Here is a 25,720-nt window from a genome sequence, read left to right as displayed (position 1 = left end):
ACTATATATAAATAGGCATGAGCGTAATAATTAAATCAAATATGTAAAACATATATATAAATAAATAGATAAAATATTTTTTACAAAATTTACAATAAATAGGCATGAGCGTAATAATTAAATCAAATATGTAAAACATATATATAAATAAATAGATAAAATATTTTTTACAAAATTTACAAAATTTACAATAAATAGGCATGAGCGTAATAATTAAATCAAATATGTAAAACATATATATAAATAAATAAAATAAAATATTCAGTTCAACACCATTACTAATTAGCGATGTACTAAATTAATATATTAAATTCCTTACAAATATAATAAAACAATTGGCATTGGTAAGTATGTTTTTTTTAATGGATGATAATGGAATGGTAACCCCGCTAACGGTATACACTGGCGGAGCACCAGTGAGGGATGATAGATGAGAATGAAGAAGGCCATGAAGGAGGAAATGAGGCAGGTTAGTTAACCCATTGTGGTGAATAGACTTAGTTTCCAGGAGGACCAGGGTTAGGTCGACCTGGTTGGGTATATTGTTAGCAATAGGGCACTTAAGTTTCCATTACTGACAATTCCTCCCCCACTGGCAATGAGCTGAGTCCTTCCCCGTCGAGATGATATTTATTAGTAAGGATAATAGAATTAGAAATAAGAAGAAATGAAATATTTGCAAAAAATATATTGATATAAAAGTCACAGCATGAGAAACAGAAGAAAGTGTAGGAATAAAAAATGGATATCAAAGACGTGATAGAGCGGGATGGATATATACAGAGGCAGTGAGGTGTGAAGGCGATAAAAAATGGATGCGCTGTACTGTATGAAAATATAGAAAAATGGACCAATTTAGAAAAATCCAAATTAGAAGACTGTAATAATTAATTAAAAAAACATTAACTATGTGAAAATATTACACATTTTATTTCTTTCAATCAAGACAGAACTAATTTGACATAAACAGAAAAAAATATAAAATTTACATGTGGCCAGTATTTAAAAAGGTTAAAGAGATTGAATGTTTCAAATACTTTATTTGGAGAGTATATCTATTTAAATTATTGACAAAAACCCTCCCCACCCCCCTCCACCTCATAATCTTAAACACTCCAATACCGTTCAGCTGTTTAAGCGTGACTGAGTACATAGAGTTAGAACATACAAATATCTATACAAGTGGGTTAGAGATTGTTAGTAATGCGGACTACTAGTTTCATTGACAGGATTCCATTCCATTCCTGACCTGAGAAGGTCGGAGGTGATCTCCTCTGGAAACGTGCTGAAACCCAGGTGTATTCATCACGATGGACTAATTGACCTGCTTTTTCATTCTTACCTGTCACTCTTACTGGTGCCCTGTCAGTGGGTATTATTAACGCGGACGGGGTTGCCATTCCATTATCATCCATTAAAAGAAAATCTATGTAAACTTTTACATAATATAGCTTATCTTTACCCAATAGTTTATGCGACGGGTTGTCTGTAGAAACTGGCAAATTACCTGAATAAAAATGAATATAATATTCGTAGGATTTCTTTCCCTTGCAGAAAATGTAAAGCATTACATTTTATTTACCAAGTCTACTCTTTCGATATCATGTATAAAATGTTCCACAAAAAAAGACCGACTTAAACTGTGACTAAACCAGTTATTGTCTAAAAAGTAATCTACTACCTATTTTAATAAAATTTCTGTAAAACCAATCTCTAAGATTAGATTAAAATAAAAGATAAAAGATTTTTTTTAATTACAATTTTCTCTTGGGAAAACCTCGGCAGGGAGCTCATTCCACAACCTGAGTGTTCGTGGGAGGAAACATCTCTGAAATCGCGCAGTATGTGACCATTGAGGCTGTAGGACATGAGTATGAACTTCCTGTCGATGGCGAGCCGTACGATGGTAGAAAGTGGCTGTGGGCATCATATTGAACAATTTCTCTGAGCACAAACAATTTTATTATAATTTACTAATTTAGATTACAATTTACAAATTTATAAGACAACAGAGATAAAAAAATACAACCGAATTTCAGAGACCCAAGTACTTCATTGTTTTTGAAGTCAGTTGATAAAATGAATGATCCATCACCATACGGATACGATGTATTTTACTTCACCTGTATAAGTGTTCACTGCTGTCTAAAGTAGTTATCAAACATGTTTCCGAATATCACAACCACAATGCCAAAGATGTATAACCCTGAAAACCAGTTAATCAGATTTCACAACTCGATGCATATGTATTGAATTATAATATTGTTATATGTATTTAGTTAGGGGAAAAGAATTGTTTTTTTTTTAATGGATGATAATGGAATGGTAACCCCACCCGCGCTATCGGTATACACCGGCGGGGCACCAGTGAAGAATGATAGGTGAGGATGAAGTAGGTCAGTTAGCCCATCGTGACGAATTCAACAAGAATTGTTCACGATGGTTTCTAGGGGGAACCACGTGGAGGTCGACCTAATAAGGTATATTGCTAGCAATGGGGCTGTCAAACTCCATTGCTAACAATCCTTTTCCCCCCGAAAAAGAATTGTTAATAATAGGATCTAACTGCCCCATTGATTGCTGTCAGGTCGACTTCCCTAGCAGCAGCAGTTCCCCTAGGAACAATAGTGATTAAGAATTTTAGCATTCGTCACTGGACGTCCATGGACCAACTGACCACCTTCATCCTGACTGGTGTCCCGCCAGTCTATATCAATAGCTCAGACATCCGCGTGCATCATTATATAAAGTAATCTATTTGTAATTAGTATCAAATCTATCCGTATGCCAAATTTCATTCAAATTCGTTCAGTACTTTTTACGTAAAAGAGTAACAAATACACATCTGTCTTCAAAAACTTTTCGCTTTTATATTTTAGTATTATTACCGCTTTTTTCGTTTATTATTTTTGCTTTTATATTTAAGTATTATTTCACAATTATTATTATTCCAGCCCATAACTGTTCACTCCTAAACATAAGCCTTTCCCATAAGTAGAGTTTTGCCAGTAGTTGCGGTTGGCAACTGCAGTTAAGCTTTTACAGATGTTTTAAGAGGGACGCTGCGGCCCATTCCTCCACTATAAGCTTCATTTGTCGCCTCATACGACACCCACGGGAAAGGAAGGGGTAGCCCATTCTATACCGGGACCGACATGGCGATATTACAATAATACAAGTCATGATGCAAGGTCAAAATAAATAAATATTTATTAATAATACCTACTTATTAGGACTAATTAGGAATACTGAATTGATAAATGAGCGTGGGCCATTCAATACCAAGTATTAACTCATATTTACTCTTTTTCCTTTATTTTTTGTAATATAATCCTGACCATATTACATATAAACTATGTCTACCAGAGGGAGACTTTGTACAAAAGACGATTGCTTGGGTACCTCTGTCCCATTCATGTTTCTACCGTGAAGCAGTTGTGTTTGCATGGCTGTGATTCGGTTTGAAGGGTGGGATATGGCGTGAATTTACAGGGTACAGAGGAATAACATCTGAGTCCTCAGGAATGGCAACGCATGGTATCATGGGCGAAACAGTATACTCTGTTATGTCCATAGTACTGCTCATGTCTATAGGCGACGGTTACCACTTTCCATCAGGTGGGCCGTCAACTTGTTTGCCGTTCTAAGTCGTGTAAAAAAATATACATATTCTTAGTAATGATGTATACAAATATGTATATAAAAGTAAAGATGGTAATACATACATATATCTAGCCATTCTAACTATACATGTCTTTCTGATTCTGACTAAACATTTTATCATTTCAGCCGTTAACTATTCACTGCTGAATAAAAACCTTCCCCATAAAAGGGTTTTTCCAAGTAGTTACCACGCTTGGCAGGCAGATTGGCAACCGCAGTTCGGCTTTGAGAGATATTTTAAAAGGGACACTGCTACCCATCCTTCTACGAGTACCATTAAGTTCCTTTAGTCGCCTGTTATGACACCCACGGGTATAAAAGGGGTGGCCTATTCTATGCCGGAATCACACGGGCATTAAGTACAGTAAGTCATATATATAAATATATTACACTTATTTCAAACAATTATTATCATTTCGTAAACTAATTAAAAACTAATTAAAAATAAAGACTACTTGTACTACTATACAATAATATATAAATAATACAATATCCCATTTTTATTGTTGACCATCTGATATCCAATTGTTATTTATTTTTACTATTTAAAATAATCGACTGAATATATTTTAATTGTATTATCTTTAATATTTTTATTAATGTTATTTTATTATTATATTATTTCGTAATGTTTAAATATTACAAAAAAAATTAAAAATAAATTATTGTAATTTTTCTTTTCAATATTTACACGCTTGATCTAAGTAGATTTTGTAAGGTACTTTAAATTTATAAGATCATACGCTTTATACCCAAAATCATTGCAAATAAAATTATTTATTATTAATACTATAGAAAATTAATTAAAAAAATAAACGCTAATTGTATAGTGAAGATGTAATAATTAATTAAAAATGAAGGCACTGTTTTAGGTCTTCAGAATCAGACTAAACTCAACATCATCATTGTTAAATACAAATATATTTAATAATTTTAACTCATTTGACATTCGGAACTGTTATTCAGTATTCGAATCTTCGCGAATTCAAAATTAATAGGTTGGTAATTCGAAAACAACTGAACTGGAAGAGATATATGATATGATATAAACATCAAAGGCGAATACTTCACTCAACTTCGATTTACCGATGATATAGTAATCATGGTGGAATCCCTAGAGAACTTGAATACTATAAACAGATTCGCATATAGTTAATCTATCGCATTCACTTCTAATAGACTGTAAGTAAAAATCTATATTAATATTATAAAGAGGAAAGACTTAATTGTCTGATAAACTCAAAAATTACTCAATTGTTTTTAACAATTCAGGGAGTAACATGTAATTTTCGAGCATTCTATCTACCTGTGCTAAGCAGAGTCAGATTGCTAGCGTGTAAATAAACTTAGCAACATAAACTCTCTTATACAAAACTTTAATTGATCCATGGACTGATCCCGATATTTATTTTTATTATCATTATTATATCAGCTTTTCAACAGCTGAACATAAGCCTCCTCTTGGTGGGTTTTGCTAAAAATTGCCACGCTTGGCAGGCGGATTGACAACCGCAGTTAGGCTTTGGTCATGTTTTAAGAGGGGCATTGCTACCATGCCCCAATAGTTCCCTCAGTTGCCTCTTACGACGTCCACGCGAAATAAAAAGGTGGCCAATTCTATAACGGGACAAAACGGAAAATATTTATTTATTTTAAAGATCATAAAACATTAGGATATGGTTTTACGTTATTTATTTATTTCTTATTGCATTCCATAATATAATTAGTAGATAACATTTCAACTTCAATTATGGACCCTGTTGGGCACAGCAAGTACAAGAGAGGAGGACAACACTTTTTTTCACTTTAGAAATAGTCTAAGGATTTCTTATTAGAACTAGTTTAGTTCCCATGTGCCATGTCCGCCAGATAAGCGGAATTCAAATGCAATGTGTTTTTAAATGTCAACTGTCACGGTAAACGTTTGACCGTCAACTTTACGGCGATTAATTACTTGGCTCTAACACTCCGTTGCGTAATTTTACTTATAACAAACTAATTTCACGTTTAGTAACTTACTTTTAATAAACTCGAATCATTTTGATCATTTTATAATAATAAAAATAATTTTAAATAAAGTGAACTTAATTCAAAACATTTTTAATGTATCTTCGATAACTCCCTTCGCGCAGTGGATAATACTTTATCTCGTGTAAAAGTTCCAATTTTTACTCAACTGTTTAAGCCAATTAAAAAAAAAACTAATTCTTCTAAATTGGCTTGAATTTAGATGTACTAGACTCTAACCGTAGATATTCGTTATTTGGCTTCTCTTAATTTAGGATCAAGATAGGATTCCAGCTTGCAGACTAAACAGTTGTTATGATTGTAAGAAAAAAAAATCAATATAGCATCGAGAATCAAAAACTGTCCCAAAAAACGGTCAACCAACTCTTATAGTGAGTGTTGAAATCTTTTGTCAATATAATAAATAAAATGCAAACCACTTGCATGATTAGTGAGTTAGCACCAAATATACGTGATTTATAAATATGTTTTAGGGGCGGGGGGGTAGGGGGGGATTGTTAGTAAAGTGGACTACCAGTCTCATTGTTAGCGCAGGCGGGGCTACCATTCCATTATCATCCATACAAAATATATTTGAAAAAATATTACCTAGCTTTTTTGTTTAGTTTATTTATAGGGAAAATATCCAGATGTAGTTATTCTAGTTATATTTAAAAAGACAAATAAATGTAGTTTATAATTAATATATAACTATATATAATAATTATTTATTTTAAATACGTACATACATACATATCTGTCACGCCTGTATTTTAAAGTATATAAAAAAATTTAAAATGTACATGTTTTTATAGTAAAGAAAGATTAAGTTTGTTATTTTTTTTTTAAATCGAGGAGTAAAATACGCGTATTTTACTCCTTTATGTAAAACATGTACATTTTAAATGTTTCATAAACTTTAAAATAAAGATATTACATATAATTCATTTATTTATATAAATGTTCTGAATAACCTTTAAAATATATAACTCATTGTAGTTAATATACACGTGACGTAGATACCTATTAATGAAAATACATTTACATCGCTTTAATCCAATTTTTCCGCATACAAAAATTTTCAGAAAGTTTATTAAAAAATCTGGGATATTGTCAGGAATTTCCATTATACGATGTGGTAACCCTAACTTCCGTATATTTTTTTTTTATACCACTTAGAATGGCAAAAAACCTGACGGCCCACTTGATGGAAAGTGGTAACCGTCGCCTATAGACATGAGCAGCACCATGGACATAACAGAGTATACTGTTTCGACCATCATACTCCCCATGCGTTGCCATTCCTGAGGACTCAGGTGTTATTCCTCTGTACCCTGTAAATGCACGCCATATTCCACCCTTCAAACCGAAACACAGCCATGCAAATACAGCTGTTTCACGGTTGAAACACGAATGGGACAGAGGTACCCAAGCAATCGACTTTTGTACAAAGTCTCCCTCTGGTATCTGGCAGAGGAAAGTTATTTATAAATCGAATACAATTATCTATGGTCTATAAAAGGGAAGAAATACGATTTAACAAATCAATCTTGTCTTTATACAGAAACTGTTATGTGTGTATATTGGTGTTTAAATTTGAATAAGCATAGATAATATTATTATTACCATAGATTACGTAATGTACGACATTGAAACCACAATATATAATATCGAGAACAGAAAACCATAGGGGCTTACATTAAAATTCTTTATATTTATTACTCAGCTACAGCATTGTGCCCTTTTTAAAACAAAGCTGTTTATTTGTGCGTCATAATTCACTATCATAATGTGGTTTACTTATGTACTCAGATAAATACAAGCGTATTGTCCTTCTATGACATATCCAGAAAAATGTACGCCATAAATGTGGTCGTATTATTCTACCGTCAATAATTACTGATTATTTAAAAACAAAAAAACTATATGCCTATATAATAAGTGTGCCAGCTATCCTTTGTCTTTTTCTCAATGTCCTCTACCCAAACGTCGTCTGGAAGAGATTGATTAAAATTTATTATATTTATTATTGTTTAAATGCAATAAAGTTAAAAAAATATATACCAAATAGGTTTTTTTGAGCGGTAAGATAGTATTAGTTATATGGTCTACCAGCCCTCCGATGCTAGTAATATACACTATCAGGTTGACCTCCACGTGGGGAACAGGGGTTAATTCTTATGGAATTTGTCACTAGGGACTAACTAACCTGCTTTCGTATTTACTCATTAAAAAAAAATGTTTGTTTTTCTATAAATTCGCTGGTGATTCCCCGCTAATCAGCATGCATGTACCTACATACTTCGGTTATATTTATGGGAATATCTAAATAGATATGCATTTGTGGGTCTATAAAAAATATATCAGTAGATTGTTTGAGAAGTGTTTTTACGTACGTACGTAGGTTATATACGTACATACGTTTATCCTATAACTCGCTATATATAACGGTCTCGAAAACTATGAAAAATTATGTTACTTCTTTGATAGACTTTCCTTTTTTGTTGCATATGTATTTTTATCTCTTTTTTGTGTATGTATCTGTCTGTTTCTATTTGTGTGTATATAGTTTCTATGCGTGTGTGTGTGTGTGTGTGTGTGTGTGTGTGTAATGCAAATAAATTTTATATCTATCTATCTAAAAACCGTTGTACCTATTTACATCGAAAATACAATCTCCTTCAAAACGGATTAAAAACTATATACGACAATTCCTTTAAATACAAACATATACACTTACAACTTTACAATACCTTTTAAGTACAATAATAAGAGAAAACATAATATGAATGAGTAACAAGACACCGGCAGATCAAATGGTATTTATAACAAAACCATGACGTGTATCAATTCAGCCATGTATGGACGGATCGAGATCTGATTAATTCATACATTGTCTCAGAGATCTATATCACTTTTTTTTTATATTACTCAGGTAGTAAACAAGCGTACTATCTGTCTTATAGTTAACTGTTAATACTAAACATACATATATAATCATCCCGTTAACTGCCCAAAACATCTTTGTTAACTGCTAAAAAAATACCAATTTTGGGAACCACTGGACTAGCAATTAAAAGACGCGATTTTTTTTTTCATTTCTAATTCCTAACTGTGAAATCAGGGGGGAGAGAGATTGTTAGTAATGCGGACTACCAGCACCATTGTTAGCAACATACCCTGTCAGGTCGACCTCCACGTGGTCCCCCTAGAAACCACCATGCCTAATTCCTGGTGTGTATTTATCAAGGTGGGCTAACTGACCTGTCTTTTCATCTTCACCTATCATCCCTCACTGGTGCCTCCCAGCGTATACCGTTAGCGCAGCTGGGGTTGCTATTTCATTATCATCCATTTAAAAAATAAAACCGCAAAATCAATCAATCTCAAAAATTGAGATCGCTTGGTTGATCCGCTTTTTCGACGATGCCAAATGCTGTAAGACGTATTATTCAAGACTACCTAACGCCCACACTTGACATCTTGACAATTACACGCACATCGAAGAGCGTTAAACTAATGACACGACTATTTTAGGGTTCCTTAAGCAATCGTTACATTTTTCGTTTTAACAAATGATTTCCAAAATTTTTTTTTATACAACTTGGAATGGCAAACAAGCTGACGGCCCACCTGATGGAAAGTGGTAACCGTCGCCTATAGACATGAGCAGTATCATGGACATAACAGAGTACACTGTTTCGCCCCCCCCCCTTGCGTTGCCAGTAAATTCACGCCATGTCCCACCCTCCAAAACGAAACACAGCCATGCAAACGCAACTGCTTTACGATTAAAACACGAATGGGACAGAGGTACCCAAGCAATCGACTTTTGTAGAAAGTCTCCCTCTGGTAAAATATAATACATTGAACACAACTTTCAAAATCCACTACCAAAATACTACGCGGCATGTAGACCAAATGTAAACAAATCTGGCAATAATTTTAAACGATACAGACTGGTGATAGAATCAATAATTAGCCCTTTGCACTCGAGGCCTTTTTCGCTTGCAATGCAAGCAGAGCCTAGTCCACGAAAGTACTTCCGAGAAAACTATCTTATCGCATATTGTAAATTTTTTTTATACCACGGAGGTGGCAAACAAGCATACAGCCCACCTGATAGTAAGCGGTTACCGTAGCCTATGAACGCCTGCAATACCAGAGGTATTACGTGCGCGTTGCCGACCCTGAAGAAACCTCTTTACTACTCTTTACTCTAGCGTCGTTCGATTTAAAGTTTTAAAACACTCGGGCGTCGCAGCAGCATCGCTCGAGTTGCCACTTCGAATCGGCCGGGCGCCGTATCGGCGCCGCTCGAGTGCAAAGGGTTAAGATAAACTAATCAAATCAGATTTAATTTTTTTTTTTATTTCTATGTGGAAAAGATCTTTTGAATTTCATTATATGTAATTTACCACCCACATAATCTCTTTTTTTATTTGCATGTCTCTAAACAACATATATGTATATATAACACAGGTTGTTATTCCATTACTTATTTGATAAATGGTTTCGATAATATACTGTGTATAACATATATTCACCGTGGTCCCGGCATAGGATAGGCCACCCCTTTCTTTCCCGTGGGTGTCGTAAGAGACGATTAAAGGAACTTAACGGTCGAACGATGGGTGGCAGCATCCCTATTAAAACGTCTCTAAATTTCTAACTGCGGTTGCCAACCCGCTTGCCAAGCGTGGCAACTACCGACAAAACTTCGCTTATGGGAAAGGCTTATGTTCAATAGTAGTTGAAATGAAAATGGTATGATATAACATATATATTTTATCAGGTCGACCTCCTCGCGGTTCCCTTGGAAACCATCGTGATTTATTCATTGGTGAATTTGTCATGATGGGCTAACTGACCTGCTTCATCCTCACCTATCATCCCTCACTGGTGCCCCGCCGGTGTATATCGATGGCGCGGGTGGGGCTACCGTTCCATTATCTCCCATTAGAAAAATATAATAAAAATAGATATATATATATATATATATATATATATATATATATATATATATATATATATATATATTTTATATACTATATATTGTATATATGCTAATTATCTCTGAGCTCAAATCTATTAACAGAACGTAACATGTGTTTGTAAATTACCTCTGTAGCGAACTCTTTGCTACATTTTTATATTCTTATTGTCATTCGAAATTTATATATTTTTTTGACATATTGTTTTTACATATTGTTTAAAATATATTTTGCTAATGTCTGTCTCCTCATCTTTTCTGTAGTTTTCCATTCTAAAATCCTCTCATTGCATATTAAAAGTATTATCTCCGTTTCATTTGGTCCTTCTACCTACTTATATTTACAGCGCACATATTTGTCATAGTCCATTTTCTAGTTACATGTAAGTATAATTTTATTCGTTTTCATATTACATTACGTTCTAGTAGCTATCACGTCATTTAGTTTTCATGATCACCCGTAGTAAGAGTAGAGTCATGTCATCTGAACCTACGCCAAGTTGTTACGTTCCACAAGTTAACCCAGACTCTAATATCGGTGGTGTGGAGGGCGCTACGGCTCATAGCATAAGATCCACTAAAAGTGGGTCCAGGCATTCCTCCGCAACTATTAAAGCACAAAAGGCTGCTGCAGAAGCACTGGTTTTGCGCCGCCGCTTGGAACGTGAGTTAGACATCGTCACACGGGAACGCGAACGTGAACGACAGTTGGCAGCTTTGCAGGAAGAGGTTGAAAATAGCGAACTGCGAGCAGAGTTGGCTGCCATTGAAGCAAACGGCAGCTGTACTGGAAGTCGCGCAAGTCATCGGAGCTCTACTAGGGTGGTAAATGATACTGAGAGGTGGGTGGAAAACACTCAATTTATTAAAAGTCATGGAGACAGAGATATCAGGGACATTTCTGCAGTAGAATGTGGACAACAATGTTTTGTTCCATTACCCGGTAGTTCGGTACTACCACCGACTGCCACACGGGCAGCTGCATCCCCTGTCATAGCTTGTATATCACAACCGTGTAATAATGGTGTGCCCGTAGCGGTGGACATTTCACCTCCGCTCATTAATACGGACGCAAATATTTTAAAAGCTGTAGCTGACACCGCGGCAGCAGCGAAGGCTCTTGCCTCTGGTCGCGTTGCTAACCTCGAGTTATTTCCTTTTTTTGGTAACCCACTACAATGGTTACAGTTCAAACGTATTTATGACGTCACTAAATCTAACTTCTCTACTTTAGGTAATTTATCCAGACTTCAGAGCGTACTCAAAGGGCCCGCATATGAGGCCGTCGCGACGTTACTAATGGCAACGGATGACCCGGACGAGGTGGTGCGCGCACTTGAAGAAAACTTCGCGCGTCCAGAGTTTATCGTGTTCAGGGAAGTGTCTCATTTAAAAAATCTTCCACGTCTGGGCAATGATCTGAAAGAACTCTCGACACTCGCCAATAGGGTACGAAATTCTATAGCTACAATTAAACTGTTAAATCAGTCAGAGTATTTATACTCTCCTGAGTTATTCTATGCCGTACTAGGAAAATTAAATCCTACAATGAAAATTAGGTGGACGGATTTTGCCACACAAGATACTACTCGACGTCCTAAACTTGAATTGTTGTCTGAATTTTTGAGGCGCGAACTAGACCAACACATTCGGTTTGGTCTGTCACCCGAGTCTAGTTCGTTCCAACAATTTAATACCGATAAACAATCATTTAGGCGAGAAAATATTAATACTGTCACGCATATTAAGGGTGAGAATACAAAAATACAAACGGTATGTTCGTTTTGTAAAAAAGATCATAACATTAAGTCATGTTCTGAATTCAAAACTTTATCTGTAGATGAAAGGTGGCAATGGTTAAGACAAGCAAAGGTTTGCTATCGTTGTCTAAGAACTAATTCACATCAATGGAAAACTTGTAAAGTAAAGCCATGCAATATAGACGGCTGTCATGTTCGTCATCATCCTTTACTTCATCAATATCCGTCTAGTTCACATAAGGCAAACGTCACACAAGCCACAGATAATAACGTTATAGATATAGAAAATACACAATCAATTTCAAATAATTTAAAGTCGTCTGAAGGTAACGTTTTTATATCCACGACTCATACAGGTATACAACATCCTTCTACAGGTTACCGTCCTCACGTGTATTTAAAGGTGATACCTATCACTGTTTCGGGGCCTAAAGGTAGTTGTGATGTATTTGCACTACTTGACGATGGAAGCACCGCTACTTTAATAGATTCTAGTGTTGCGACGCGCATAGGTGCGACAGGGCAACAACGCAAGATTACTGTAAACGGTATTGGCGGTCTTGAACGACATGTTACGGTATCATACGTTAATTTTCACATTAAGGGTAGACACACACAAGAGACATTTTTAGTAAAAAATGCTAAGTCTATGAATTCGTTATCCTTGCAACCTCAAACAATTCGTCGTCAAGATATCGAAACTTTTTCACACCTTATTGATTTAGTCGATGTGTTATCATATGAGGATGCCACTCCAACCGTTTTAATCGGAGCTGAGGACTGGCATTTATCAATTAATCGTGATATTCGTGTTGGAAAGAAGTATGAACCCGTGGCCTGTTTAACATCACTAGGTTGGACGTTATATGGCACTTCTTCAAGTAAAACAAAATTAGTAGAATTTGTAAATCACGGTATATTTATAGAGTCATCTAAGGATGATAATTTAAAGTCGTTAATCAAAGAACAGTATAAAATAAATTCTTTAGGGATTTCTAAGACGGAATCACAACTAAATATACAGGAACAACGCGCAGTTGATATTTTAGAAATCACTTCGAGGCGCTTACCCTCTGGTCGATTCGAGGTAGGCATGCCTTGGCGTCATGATATCCAGCACGTAGGCGAAATATTAGAAAGTTCATCCGTCAATGAATGGCGATGGGTACCAACGGATATGAATGTAGCCGATGACGCGACTAGATTAGGTAGGACTATTAATTTAGATAGTTCACATAGGTGGTTTTGTGGACCATCATTTTTACATAATTCTCCAGAAAACTGGCCAAAGGAGCCAGTTAATATCGCACCAGTTCTTGAGGAGCTAAAGTGTCAACCACAGGAATTGGTGGGATTCACTTCTTTTAATTCAGATTTGGCTTTTCCAGTCACAGCAAATTTTGATTTCTTCAGTGACTGGACTCGTTTATTACGTGCCACAGCTCGGGTTCATCAAGCTGTAGCTATTTTTAGAGAAATTTTGGCCAATATTCGAAATTCTAAATTAAATGGCGAAGTCTTTCGTTCTCGCCGGCGCTCAATGTCCACTATTCTGCTACCATTAGATGCCGATTTAATTAAAACCGCAGAAAGGCACATCTTGCAGCGCACGCAACTAGATAGTTTTGGAGAAGAATATAAATTGATTCTTAATTCTAAACCAATACCTCGAAATAGTCGCCTGAGCAAACTTTCACCAACTATTGGAGAAGACAAGCTTTTACATTTAGCTGGGAGAATTAAAGCCGTAGAGGATGTTGATCCAGACACCAAGTTTCCAATTTTGCTAGATGGTCGCCACCCAGTTGTACACTTGTTAGTACATTTTTACCATTGCCGTGCAGGTCATGCAAACCATGAGTTGGTGATAAACGAGTTAAGACAAAAATTCTGGTTAGTTAGCCTTCGTAATACTGTGAGATCCGTAGCCAGACAGTGTCCGTTTTGTTGAATTCGCAGGGCCTTGCCAATGGATCCTGTAAGAGGAGACCTGCCACAACAAAGATTGGTACATCATCAACGACCTTTTACATATACTGGAGTGGATTACTTCGGTCCAGTTACTGTAACTATTGGGCGACGTCACGAAAAACGCTATATAGCCTTATTTACATGCCTGTCTTCAAGAGCTATCCACTTGGAAGTGGTACATAGTCTGTCCGCAGATTCTGCGATAATGAGTCTTAGACGTTTTATTGCCAGAAGAGGAACTCCAACCACCATCTTTTCTGACAACGGTACTGCATTTATTGGAGCCAACCGCATTCTTAAAGAATTTTACACATCTGATGTAAAAAATTTTGCGGCTACAAAAGGTATCACTTGGAGCTTTATTCCACCAGCAGCGCCAACTTTTGGAGGGTGTTGGGAGCGGCTTATAAGATCTGTCAAGGTCGCATTAAAAGCCACTCTCAAAGAAAGGTCACCCAAAGAAGAAATACTTACGACACTTGTGGCAGAAGCTGAGGCAATTGTAAATTCACGCCCATTAACTCATGTTTCAAGCGATCCTGATGAACCAACCACCTTGACACCATTCCATTTCCTCATTGGTACGTCGTCAAACCAAATAACACCACCATTGGAGGATCGTGACCTAATTGGCCGTTCGGACTGGAGAAAGGCATTAAGGTTGGCTGACCATTTTTGGAATCGGTGGGTGCGGGAAGTCCTCCCCACAATGCAACTAAGAGTCCAAACAAAAGGAACGCAGGATTTGCAAGTCGGAGACGTAGTCTTTATAGTCGACGAGTCTCTACCACGAGGTACTTGGCCACGAGGACGGATCGAAAGATTGTTTCCCGGCAGAGATGGGGTAACACGAGTAGTGGACGTTGCCACAGCAGGAGGTACGCTACGGCGCCCCCTTAAAAAACTAGTAAAGTTGACCACTTAAGGTTTGTCTGACCTTGGCCAGTTTAACTAGTTGGTGCAGTTCTGCACGAGGGGCAGGATGTAGCGAACTCTTTGCTACATTTTTATATTCTTATTGTCATTCGAAATTTATATATTTTTTTGACATATTGTTTTTACATATTGTTTAAAATATATTTTGCTAAAGTCTGTCTCCTCATCTTTTCTGTAGTTTTCCATTCTAAAATCCTCTCATTGCATATTAAAAGTATTATCTCCCTTTCAACCTCCTAATATAGAAACCTTAACAATATTTTATATAAGAAATCCAATACTTCCTAACACCAAATTTGCACCAAATGTATAGATACAATCGGAATACAAAGTGATAGGAATTCGTCAGCATACCTGCTTTTAAGGGAATTTTGTGTCAGAAACATTAAGTATTCATAAAAAAAACAGGGGTCGTAAAACACCAAAAGATATTTAATTATTTCAAAATGGGTGGCTTAGAATTTTTATCGTTTCCTTTTCTTTTTTTATGGTAATATTAAAAAAAATACTCTTAAAAGATACTGATAAGTTTGTTTGCATACTGTATAACTATTATACATTAATGCTTTTTGTTAATTTGTTTCACGGTCGCTTGAGAAATTATTGAAAGGTCGACATAATATCGACACCTACTGTGGCAGGTTAGTCGGAGTTATACTTATCTATCCTTTATCTATGATCTTTTTCTTATCTCTTAGCATCGCTAACATTTTTTTTCTGTTTTTCATTTAACTGTTTTTTTGTTTTCTTAATACGTCTCTGGAATTCACTATCATGGCTGGTATCATAAAGTTTTATTTTGTACCTCCTGTTTTACTTAGCCAATATATATACAAGTATGTGTGTGTTTTTCTAGATATATTTTTTCATTTATATTTATAAGTGTATGTTTATTATGTATTATTATTTATATACACATGTGTATACATTTACTTATTATTGTAATCTATCTATCCTATTTAAGAGCTCCGCTCTTGTAGGTGGAGCTCTTGCCACTCACAACGATTTTCAGCGAGTCTCTTCACTTCTTGATACGACACGACACCAACTCCTTCCTTGATCTGCCTGATGTAACTATGTCTCGATCTCCCTCTTCCCCTCCTTCCTTATATTATAATGTTCATAAATTCGTCGTGTCGTATCAAGTGTCCCAACATTTTTCCCCTTCTGTCCTTAATAGTTCTTATAATTTGTCTTTTTTCCTTAACCCTAAGCAGGAACTCCTCATTGCTAATTCGATTATTGTAATATATTTTTAATTTTAACTAGGTATTTTTTTAGTTTTATCTTTAGCTATACTGTTTTTAATCTCGAACATTCTATAGTTTTTTTTCAGCTTCTCAGAGGTTGACTGTAAGAGATCCCTTTATCTCTTATAGATCTTTTTTATGTGTTTCATGTAAATTATGTAAAATAAAATTATTTAGTGTTTTTAAAATTCTAGTACTTGTTTTTCTGGAGATGTTGGTTTTTACAATAAGTGCGCATGTATTCGTTATTTTAAAGTTCGTAGTGTGGTGCCACGTGTTCCTGAATAAACTATATTTGATTTCAATCTTATTTGCATCACAATATGGTAGTGTTTGTACCCATTAAATTTATGTGCATATTATAAAAACATATATACGAATCTTCGCTGGTAAATATATATTCAATATTTGAATACATGACGTAGATACAACATCTATGTTGCAGGTAATGGAGGATAAGAAATACCTAAGTTTAATAATTAGAACTCAGAATAGGTATGGAGTCATTATTACCTATTGCACATTATTTATAAATTTAGTCATAGAATTTACCATAAAAATTCAAAAACTTTTTCCAATACTAAATGCGCAGAAATGAAACTTTAAAAATTAATAAATTAAATATATTATTTTATATTTTTCATAATTTATTCACATAACTTTTTCATTACACTTATACATATTTCAATAAAAGTTATATGCTCATTCTCAGCGTAAAAACTTCAAATTAATAGAGACGTACAGAGAAATTTCATGTTACAAACATTCGCTATGCGCATACAGTTATAAATCCATTTTAACACAGAGATTATCCGATACTATATTAGCTGATGTTGGCTAACATGCAACCTGTCAATACACAACTAATTATCGTTTCAAGCAATAAACGGCAGCTTAGTAGACAATTCAGTGAAAATTGTACCGTAATTATTCATTATCAACGCTAACAATACATTATTACGATTATGCATTATTGAAAGACTACGTTCCCGGCTAATATCCGGGAGGGAGTAGTCAAAGATACTATTGAGAGTTGATTTTCGCCGTTGTTCTATATTTTATATACATTTTTTTTATACAACTTAGAATGGCAAACAAGCTGACGGCCCACCTGATGGAAAGTGGTAACCGTAGCCTATAGACATGAGCAGTACCATGGACATAACAGAGTATACTGTTTCGCCCATGATACCCCCCATGCGTTGCCATTCCTGAGGACTCAGGTGTTATTCCTCTGTACCCAGTAAATTCACGCCATATCATATTGTAAATATTCAATTTACACATTAAGGACATAATTAATTGGTAATATCATTAATGCTAAATAGTTTATGCCTACAGAATTTGTACACTAAGCATTCCATATACTAAGGTAAAATATAACTTATCTGTATACTAAATTTCATTATAATCGGTTCAGCCGTTTAAGCGTAAAAACGTGTCAAATATTCATTAACCTTCGTTATAAGAAAGGATAAAACTAAGTATTTGATGTCAAATGTCTTTGACCGCTCTATATTGGTACTAATAATATATAAAAAAACCTGGCATGGGAATAGTATACATATGAACATGTCATAATATTATACATATTATGACATGTTCATATTACAATAATATTATTACATTTTAATTTATTAATATACACCTCAAATAAAAACTGATCGATCAGATCAACGCGCAGCCAAAACTATCGAATCTATAAATATGAAATACTACGAATACACAGTAACATTAATGAGAAAGAACCTCCTTCTTTTTTGAAGTCGGTTAATAAGAAGAGATTTCCCGAAATTCACATAAGACAAGAACAACTTGAGAATCTAATAATTATTTTCAAATTATCCGACAAGCAATGCAATTTGCATTGCTTTCACACAAAAAACTATAAAGTATGTAAACAAGGGAGCACTACTCACTTCTTCAGCATGAACGCCTTGCTCAACTCCTTGAGAACAGTCGACACGATAGCACCGGCAGCAGGCACCGCCAGCACCGACGCATCCATGCAGGCAGACAGCGCAGCCGGAGCCAGGACTCCTAGCCGGCTAAACCTGGAGTTGTCTCTCGACATCACTGTCAACTTTGTACTCAAAATAAAAACTGCTCAACCAAGTGTCTAGCACACAAAACGCGCGACCGTAACCGCTCAGCGATCCGCTTCGCACGCTGTTTGGATCGCAAATGCGAGTTGGTATTCTGCGCGGGCGCAGCCACACTCAACACGGCGCACGTACACGAGAATCTTTAATTGATGTAAGCGTACGCATAATATTGTTGGATTTCGATAGGTACACTTCATGTTATAGCATTTTACTTAATTGGGTTTTACTAACAACTGTCGATCAAATCGATGACGTCAAGTGACGTATTCATAATTTAATATCGAATTCCACAAAATAGAAACCGATTCAGTTGTGGTGAAACTGGTTACTTTAAAAGAAATTAAACTAAACTGAACAGTTCATGATAAATGTTCTGTGGAATTAATTTGTAAGTATGTCCTTTCAAATACAGAATTATAGAATACTCTGGTAGGTGTGCTCTTATTTTGTTTTTTTTTATTTAGAAATTTCATACAATTTAATTTCTAAGTAATCATGCAGCTACAAATTATGATATTGTTAATACTACTTACACCAAATATATATGTGTGAAGTATACATATCAAAATTCAAGTTTTATTCATGTTATGATACATGTATTATATTTCTGTTTATGTATAGATAAGTAATTTTTTAATAAATAGCTGATTGAAAATAAAAAAGATCTTTTCAAAACGGTTTACAACTGACGGAGTCACGAGGTAACAAACTTAAAAAAATACAACCTCCTTCTTTTTGAAGTTGGTTAAAAAAAGGAAAAATCAAAATAAACATAACCAAAATTGAATGAATATTGATTAACATAGAAAAGGTAAACAAATCTCTTTGAATCGAAACATTTTCTTTTTTTTTATCATCGATAATGGGACGGGATACCAGTGATGAATAGTAATTGAAGGTGAGGTGAAGTTAGTTGACCCATGGTGACCTATTGACTAAGAATTAAACATGGAATCGGAGTATTTGGCTTTTGTAACGGGGTTCTACAATCTCATCGCTATACACCTTGACGAAACGACCTCAATACGATGCCCCTTGAAACCATAATTGCTAATTCCTTGTGAATTATTTATATTAGGAAAATTAGTCGAACTTCATCGGGGAGAAAGAGATGGAGTATAACAGCTCTATTGCTAGCAATACCCTATTTTTTTTAATGAATGATAATGGGATGGTAACCCCGCCCGCGCTATCGGTATACACTGGCAAGGCACCAGTGAAGGATGACAGGTGAGGATGAAATAGGTCAGTTAGCCCATCGTGACGAATTCAACAAGAATTGTTCACGATGGTTTCCAGGGCGAACCACGTGGAGGTCGACTTAATAAGGCATATTGCTAGCAATGGGGTTGTCAAACTCCATTGCTAACAATCACTTTCCCCCCAGCAATACCCTATTAGGTTTACCTGTAGACGCTCCTCTGGAAATCATCTTGGTTAATTATTGTTGAATTCGTCACAATGGGCCAACTACCTGCTTTCATCCTCACCTATCATCTCTCAGTGTTGCCACGTCAGCGCATACCGATAACACAGACGGGGTTGCCATTCCATTTTTCCCCAATAAAAAAAACAACCGTACTTCATCTTCACCCAACATGACTCATCAGTAACCCGCTTACATAAAACGATGACGTAAACGGGATTACCATCGCCATGATCATAAATAAAAAATCTTTTATTGATAATTCAGAATTCAAAGGCAATCGTCAGCTGATTCAAGTTTAATTTATTAACTATTTTATTTTATTCTTTAGTCACTACACTAGAACTCACAAAGTCAAACTAAGTTAAAAAATACTTTTCCTAATAGGAACCATGTTTTACACTGGTGACCCCGACGTGACCTGAACACGCGACCTTCTTATCAATAGGCAGGAGCGCTAACATTTTTTTTTTTATTCTATAACGTTTTTAACGTGAAGCGGATCCATTCCACATAGCATAGCAGTTAAAGCCATCTCGTTTATCTAGATTCGTTCCCGGTTTAATCTAATTATAAAAAAAGAACGACTCGGGTGTGTTTGCATGATAATTTCCGTACCAGAAAGAGGAGATATTGTTAGTAATGGGGACTAGCGGCCCCATTGCTAGCAATTACCCTGCCAATGTAAAGAACAAACGGGTTTACCATTCTATTATCACTTTATAAAAAAAATCCTGTACTAAAATAATGTACTATAAGTTTGAAAGCAATTACGACTAAATAATGCAGTTAACTGGCCTGCTTTTGTTTGTAACACTTTGAAGATGCCCAATTTATATATAAAGAATGGGCATAATTGCGTACTTATCCCATTAAGATGACCTATGAATACCTGAGAGGAATTATAAGACTTGATTGTATTTTTACTCAGTACCAACTACAGTTCCTCTGTGCTATTATTTCAATTAGATATTCGATCTAAATATATATATATATATATATATATATATATATATATATATATATATATATATATATTTGTGAGTTTATCTGTTTGTTTATCTTTTAGGTGGAAAAATATTTAATTTTTTTGGTAGAAACTCCCTTGAAAAATGCTAATGACATTGGAGGATAGGACAAAAGGATAGGATAAAAGCCCTTAAAATTTATAAAAAAAAAATCTTTGTAAGGAAATTTGAAAAGTTCAATATCATTAAACTTTCATGTGCTTTTTTGTCGAAATATTTTAACAATATACAAATGTTTTTGATGTCCCTCTCCTGTAATCCTACATCCATAATGTATAAGAAACAAATGTCCGTTTGTATGCATAGCGCATCGTGAGGTATACCCAATCCATAGACAATTTCATGCAAATCATACAACGCTATTGCATATCAAGTCAAGGACTGCTACCTAATGTTTGTATTGGACTCTAGCACGTACTACCTAGCTGTTTCGATAAACCTTATTATAAAGTTTAAATTTAGTCAACCTTAATTAAAAAAAAAATTGTATTTAATTTCTATCTTAAAATTTGTTTTAAAAAAATATTAGTATAACTTTTTTTAGGTCCTTATTACGAATCGTTTTTCAGAAAGTTCTACACTTTATTATAATACCTACAATGAAATGAGGTGAGTAAAATTGAAATGAACGTATTTTTTATTTACTAACGTAAGGGTTCTTTATTAAAAAACTTTTAATGAAGGAACCTAAATAAAATAAAAAGATATAGTACACTTATAAGCAGAATTCTGTGCACGCTCTATATGTATGCGCCGATGCGTTTCCTTTGTACCTAAAACAACTGCATCAAATCTGTTTGAGAGATATGATGCCATAGACAAACACACACATATACGCAGATACATAGAGAGACACAATAAACTTTATAACACTCCTCTTTTTGCACCGAGGGTCAATAAGAAACATACAGTGGTCATATTTAAGTCTTATCTATAGGTGAGGTAAGCGATAGAGATTAACCATTCTCTATCTTCCTCTAATGTATGAGCGTACTATGAATACTCGAATAGTAAATGAACAGTCTTGCGACCACTCTGTACAGAGCACGTAGTACTATGACGTATTTATTTTGCAGTAACAGATACTATCTTTATAAGTCGCCATGTAATCCCGGCATAGAATAAGCCACCCCTTTCTTTCCCGTGAGTGTCATAAGAGGCGACTAAGGCAACGAGATGAGCAGCAACGTCCCTCTTAAAACAGAACTAAAGCCTAACTGTGATTTACAACTCGCCTGCCAAGCGTGAAATACTACTAGCAAAACGCCCAATAAGGGGTGTATTATAGTACCCTATATTCAGCAATGGACACTTAACAAATGTCAAATAATTTATCAGAGTTCCTAATTAATCAAAATCATTTGAATGCGCAAAATTCTATTTCTTTCTTTTATATTGTGATCTAAATATTGAACAATATTATAATAAATTAATCTCATTATATACATTGTATCTGTATGTACGTACTGATTGACCGGTAAAAACACTATTAGATGTCAAGTTTTTTTTTCATCTAGTAAATGGTTACTGTAGCCTAAGTCCGTCATCATCATCATGTACACTTATTTATAAATTTATAAGTTAAGTTTTAAATAAAACAATGTAAACGAAATAAATTTTATAAAAAATTAAAAACCGTACTTTATATTATTCTCAATTTCGTGTATAATATAGTATATGTCATATACGTGTAAGTATATTTGTTATTTATATATATTTATTCGTTTATATATGTAATTTTAGTATGTATGTATATCAATAATTACTAGTACCGCATTCGAGTATTCTGACTCCCTATGGTTGACTAGGAGAGAATACTCTTAGCATTAAGTCTGCCAATGTACACATATTTGTACTAATAAATAAATAAAATTAAAAAAAAAAAACCCGTATTTGTCTTTTTTTTATAACACAGGGGACAAACGAGCACACGTCTCACCTAATGTCAAATGACAATGTCCCTGAGCATCTGCAACACCGGAAGAATTTCAATTGCAATTATGTTACTGACCTTTTAATAAGGAGTATGCTCTTTTTTGAAGGTTGCGATGTCGTATCGAATAGAGAATACTACTGCTGGAAAATGATTTTAATGTATGGTTGTCTATGATTATTTTAATGATAATGCATTTAGTATTAGTTACATTAAATTAATTAATAGACAAATAGTTATTAAACAAAATTAGCTTTCAATTAAGTATAAGATGTAGAGCAAATCAATGGAGTCAATTATGAAGCACTAAGTAAGAACTTAAATTTATAATAATTAACCTATTAATTGAACTTTTAACTTTAAAAATAGGATTAAGGACTTAGCCCATAATTTTAATAGGATTAAAGTACATTTTAGGTTCTTAAAATAAAAATAAAAAACTAGAGAATTGCTCCACAGCATCAAAACCCAATAACACGTTTGTAGTATTTAATACTTAAATGTCTTGTCATAACTTTAGTGAATGGTTAGTTGCGAATATTTTCAAACATGATTAATATTGGTCGCTCCCAAAATCAAGTGTTCGCCGTTCATACAGCGGCAGACAGTGTAACGGTACAGCTGAGTGGAGACTTTGTTGTTCTTAATGTTCTGTATGGTAATACATTTATTCTTATGGTAATATATAACTACCTACTTAGTATGTTCAAATTGATGTTCATTGGCATGAAACTTTTAGGGTTGTGGCAATGAAAATGAAAATATTTTATTTTATGAAAATAAAAAATTGCCAGAAAAAAGTCATCGCTCAATATGGATCCTTTAACTTTTTGAAATCTTTTAAAATAATTATAAATATAATAACAATATGAACTGCGAGGAGTACACCGGTTTTTCTCCTTGGGGTCCTGAGCTTCGATGTTAGTTTGCCATCTTCCCTTCTCAAGAGAGGAGACGTGGATTTTATATAAAAAAAATAATAATAAGAACTGAAACAAATAAATTTCAGTAAAACCATCTACATCGTCTTACAAAAAGCTGCAATATTAAATACCTATAGAATAATTCATAAATTCTTAGAGATAGATGAAAATTAAATAGCTCCTCTCAGCACTACAATTACATAAAATATAGTTACATACATACACGCACATGCACACGCACACGCACACACACTCACACTCGCACGCGCACCGGCACGCGCGCGCGCTTTCGCACGCTCACGTGCACGCACGCACGCACGCTCGCCCGCACGCACGTACGTACACACACACACACATACTAAATTCACTTGGTTATGACCCGTAAGTATAGTATAGGGTATTACAGCAGCGCGTATACCAACTAATGCTAAAAAAGGACGATGATGATTTAATAATAATAATTTTTTTTTATTCAAATAAACTTAATTATACGCATTTATGAATAGTTATTTTTATGGACCGGAATGCAATTTCAACTGAGAAGTACGCCCAAGAAACAAAGCTATTGCTTTTTTTTTTCAAATAAAAGTCAAATTACAGCAAAAACTATAAGGGATAAAAACTAACACAAACTTCGTATTGACAAAAAGAAGATAATAATAATAATCAATATATGTACGTTAAAGGTTCACACATTTCGTAATAAACTAGTTCGAGCCGAATATTTGAAGTAATGAACGCGGAAGTGATCAAGTCACCATTAGATCGCGACGAATTAAGCAGTCAGAAGCGTAGAGGACATTGTCTCTATGACTTTGAAGGATGTCCAGATTTCCTTTGTGTTTGACATGACTATTAATGTTACATGTAGATCAGAGCATATAATGAAGAAAAATATTTTAATATATTGACGACTACAACCCCTGATGGGGTGGTTAGAGGTATTTATAGACTGTATTGAAGAAAGTGTCACTTAATATGATAATAGATAGCTGATAGAGATTACGATACTGCATTAAACTCGCCATTTATATAAATGTTAATGTGCCATAAAGAGTAAATAAATAAGTATGCCTATATTTTGCTAAGTATTATATTATTACAATTCAAAATGGCAGGCCGCGCCACGCCATCCCTCGATCTTATTAATTTGTTATCGATGTTTTCTATCTTCGGAGATTTAATCAGAATTTTAAATTGACACATAATATTCTCATAATATTTTTTTTACAATTCATTACGCCAGATGTAAATATAGGATATTTATATAACTCAAAAGTGATGTAAAAGGCATTGTTATCGCTGAGAAGTCTATTCCAGACAACCTTTGAATAGAGGATATTGAAAAAAAAAAACTTATATGACGCACTTTATTAATACAAATACATACCCACACACTTAATGTCGCGTTAATTTATTAATGAGTTTGTTAAGTAGTATGAAGTTTTAGATATCCATTGGTTAAATATAATTAATTTTAAAGAATCTTAAAATTATTTTTTATGTGTTTTTTAAGGCATTTTCTTCCACGCACACATTGGAATGGACTCCTAGCAGCATTATTTCCGAATCGACATGACATCGTAACATTCAAGAAAAGAGCATATTCCTTTTCAAAACACCAACAGCGCGCCTGTAGTTCCTCCGATGTTGTGAGTGATCATGGACGACGGTGGTCATGTACCATCAGGTAAACCGCATGTTCGTTGCCCTGTCTTATAAAGA

The 25,720-nt window shown here is 34.6% G+C and overlaps 1 protein-coding gene across 2 annotated transcripts in view; it reads right to left on the bottom strand.

The window, feature by feature from the left end:
* The window catches only part of LOC113520692 (tyrosine-protein phosphatase corkscrew-like), a 73,759-nt gene extending 54,983 nt beyond the window's left edge, over positions 1-18,776 (bottom strand). The window contains exon 1 of one of the 2 annotated variants that reach the window (XM_031911470.2): positions 18,500-18,776. In XM_031911470.2, the coding sequence (XP_031767330.2) occupies positions 18,500-18,654 (155 nt within the window). In that variant the 5' untranslated portion in view covers positions 18,655-18,776. The remainder of the gene's footprint in view (positions 1-18,499) is intronic. The other variant, XM_026906101.3, reaches the window with a different exon arrangement.
* Positions 18,777-25,720: the final 6,944 nt, after the last annotated feature.

This window comes from Galleria mellonella, unplaced genomic scaffold, assembly GCF_026898425.1.
Source record: "Galleria mellonella isolate WM207_F2 unplaced genomic scaffold, CSIRO_AGI_GalMel_v1 utg33, whole genome shotgun sequence".
NCBI lineage: Eukaryota > Metazoa > Arthropoda > Insecta > Lepidoptera > Pyralidae > Galleria > Galleria mellonella.
Note: the sequence above shows the minus strand (reverse complement) of the source record. Positions and strands in the feature narration are given on the sequence as shown.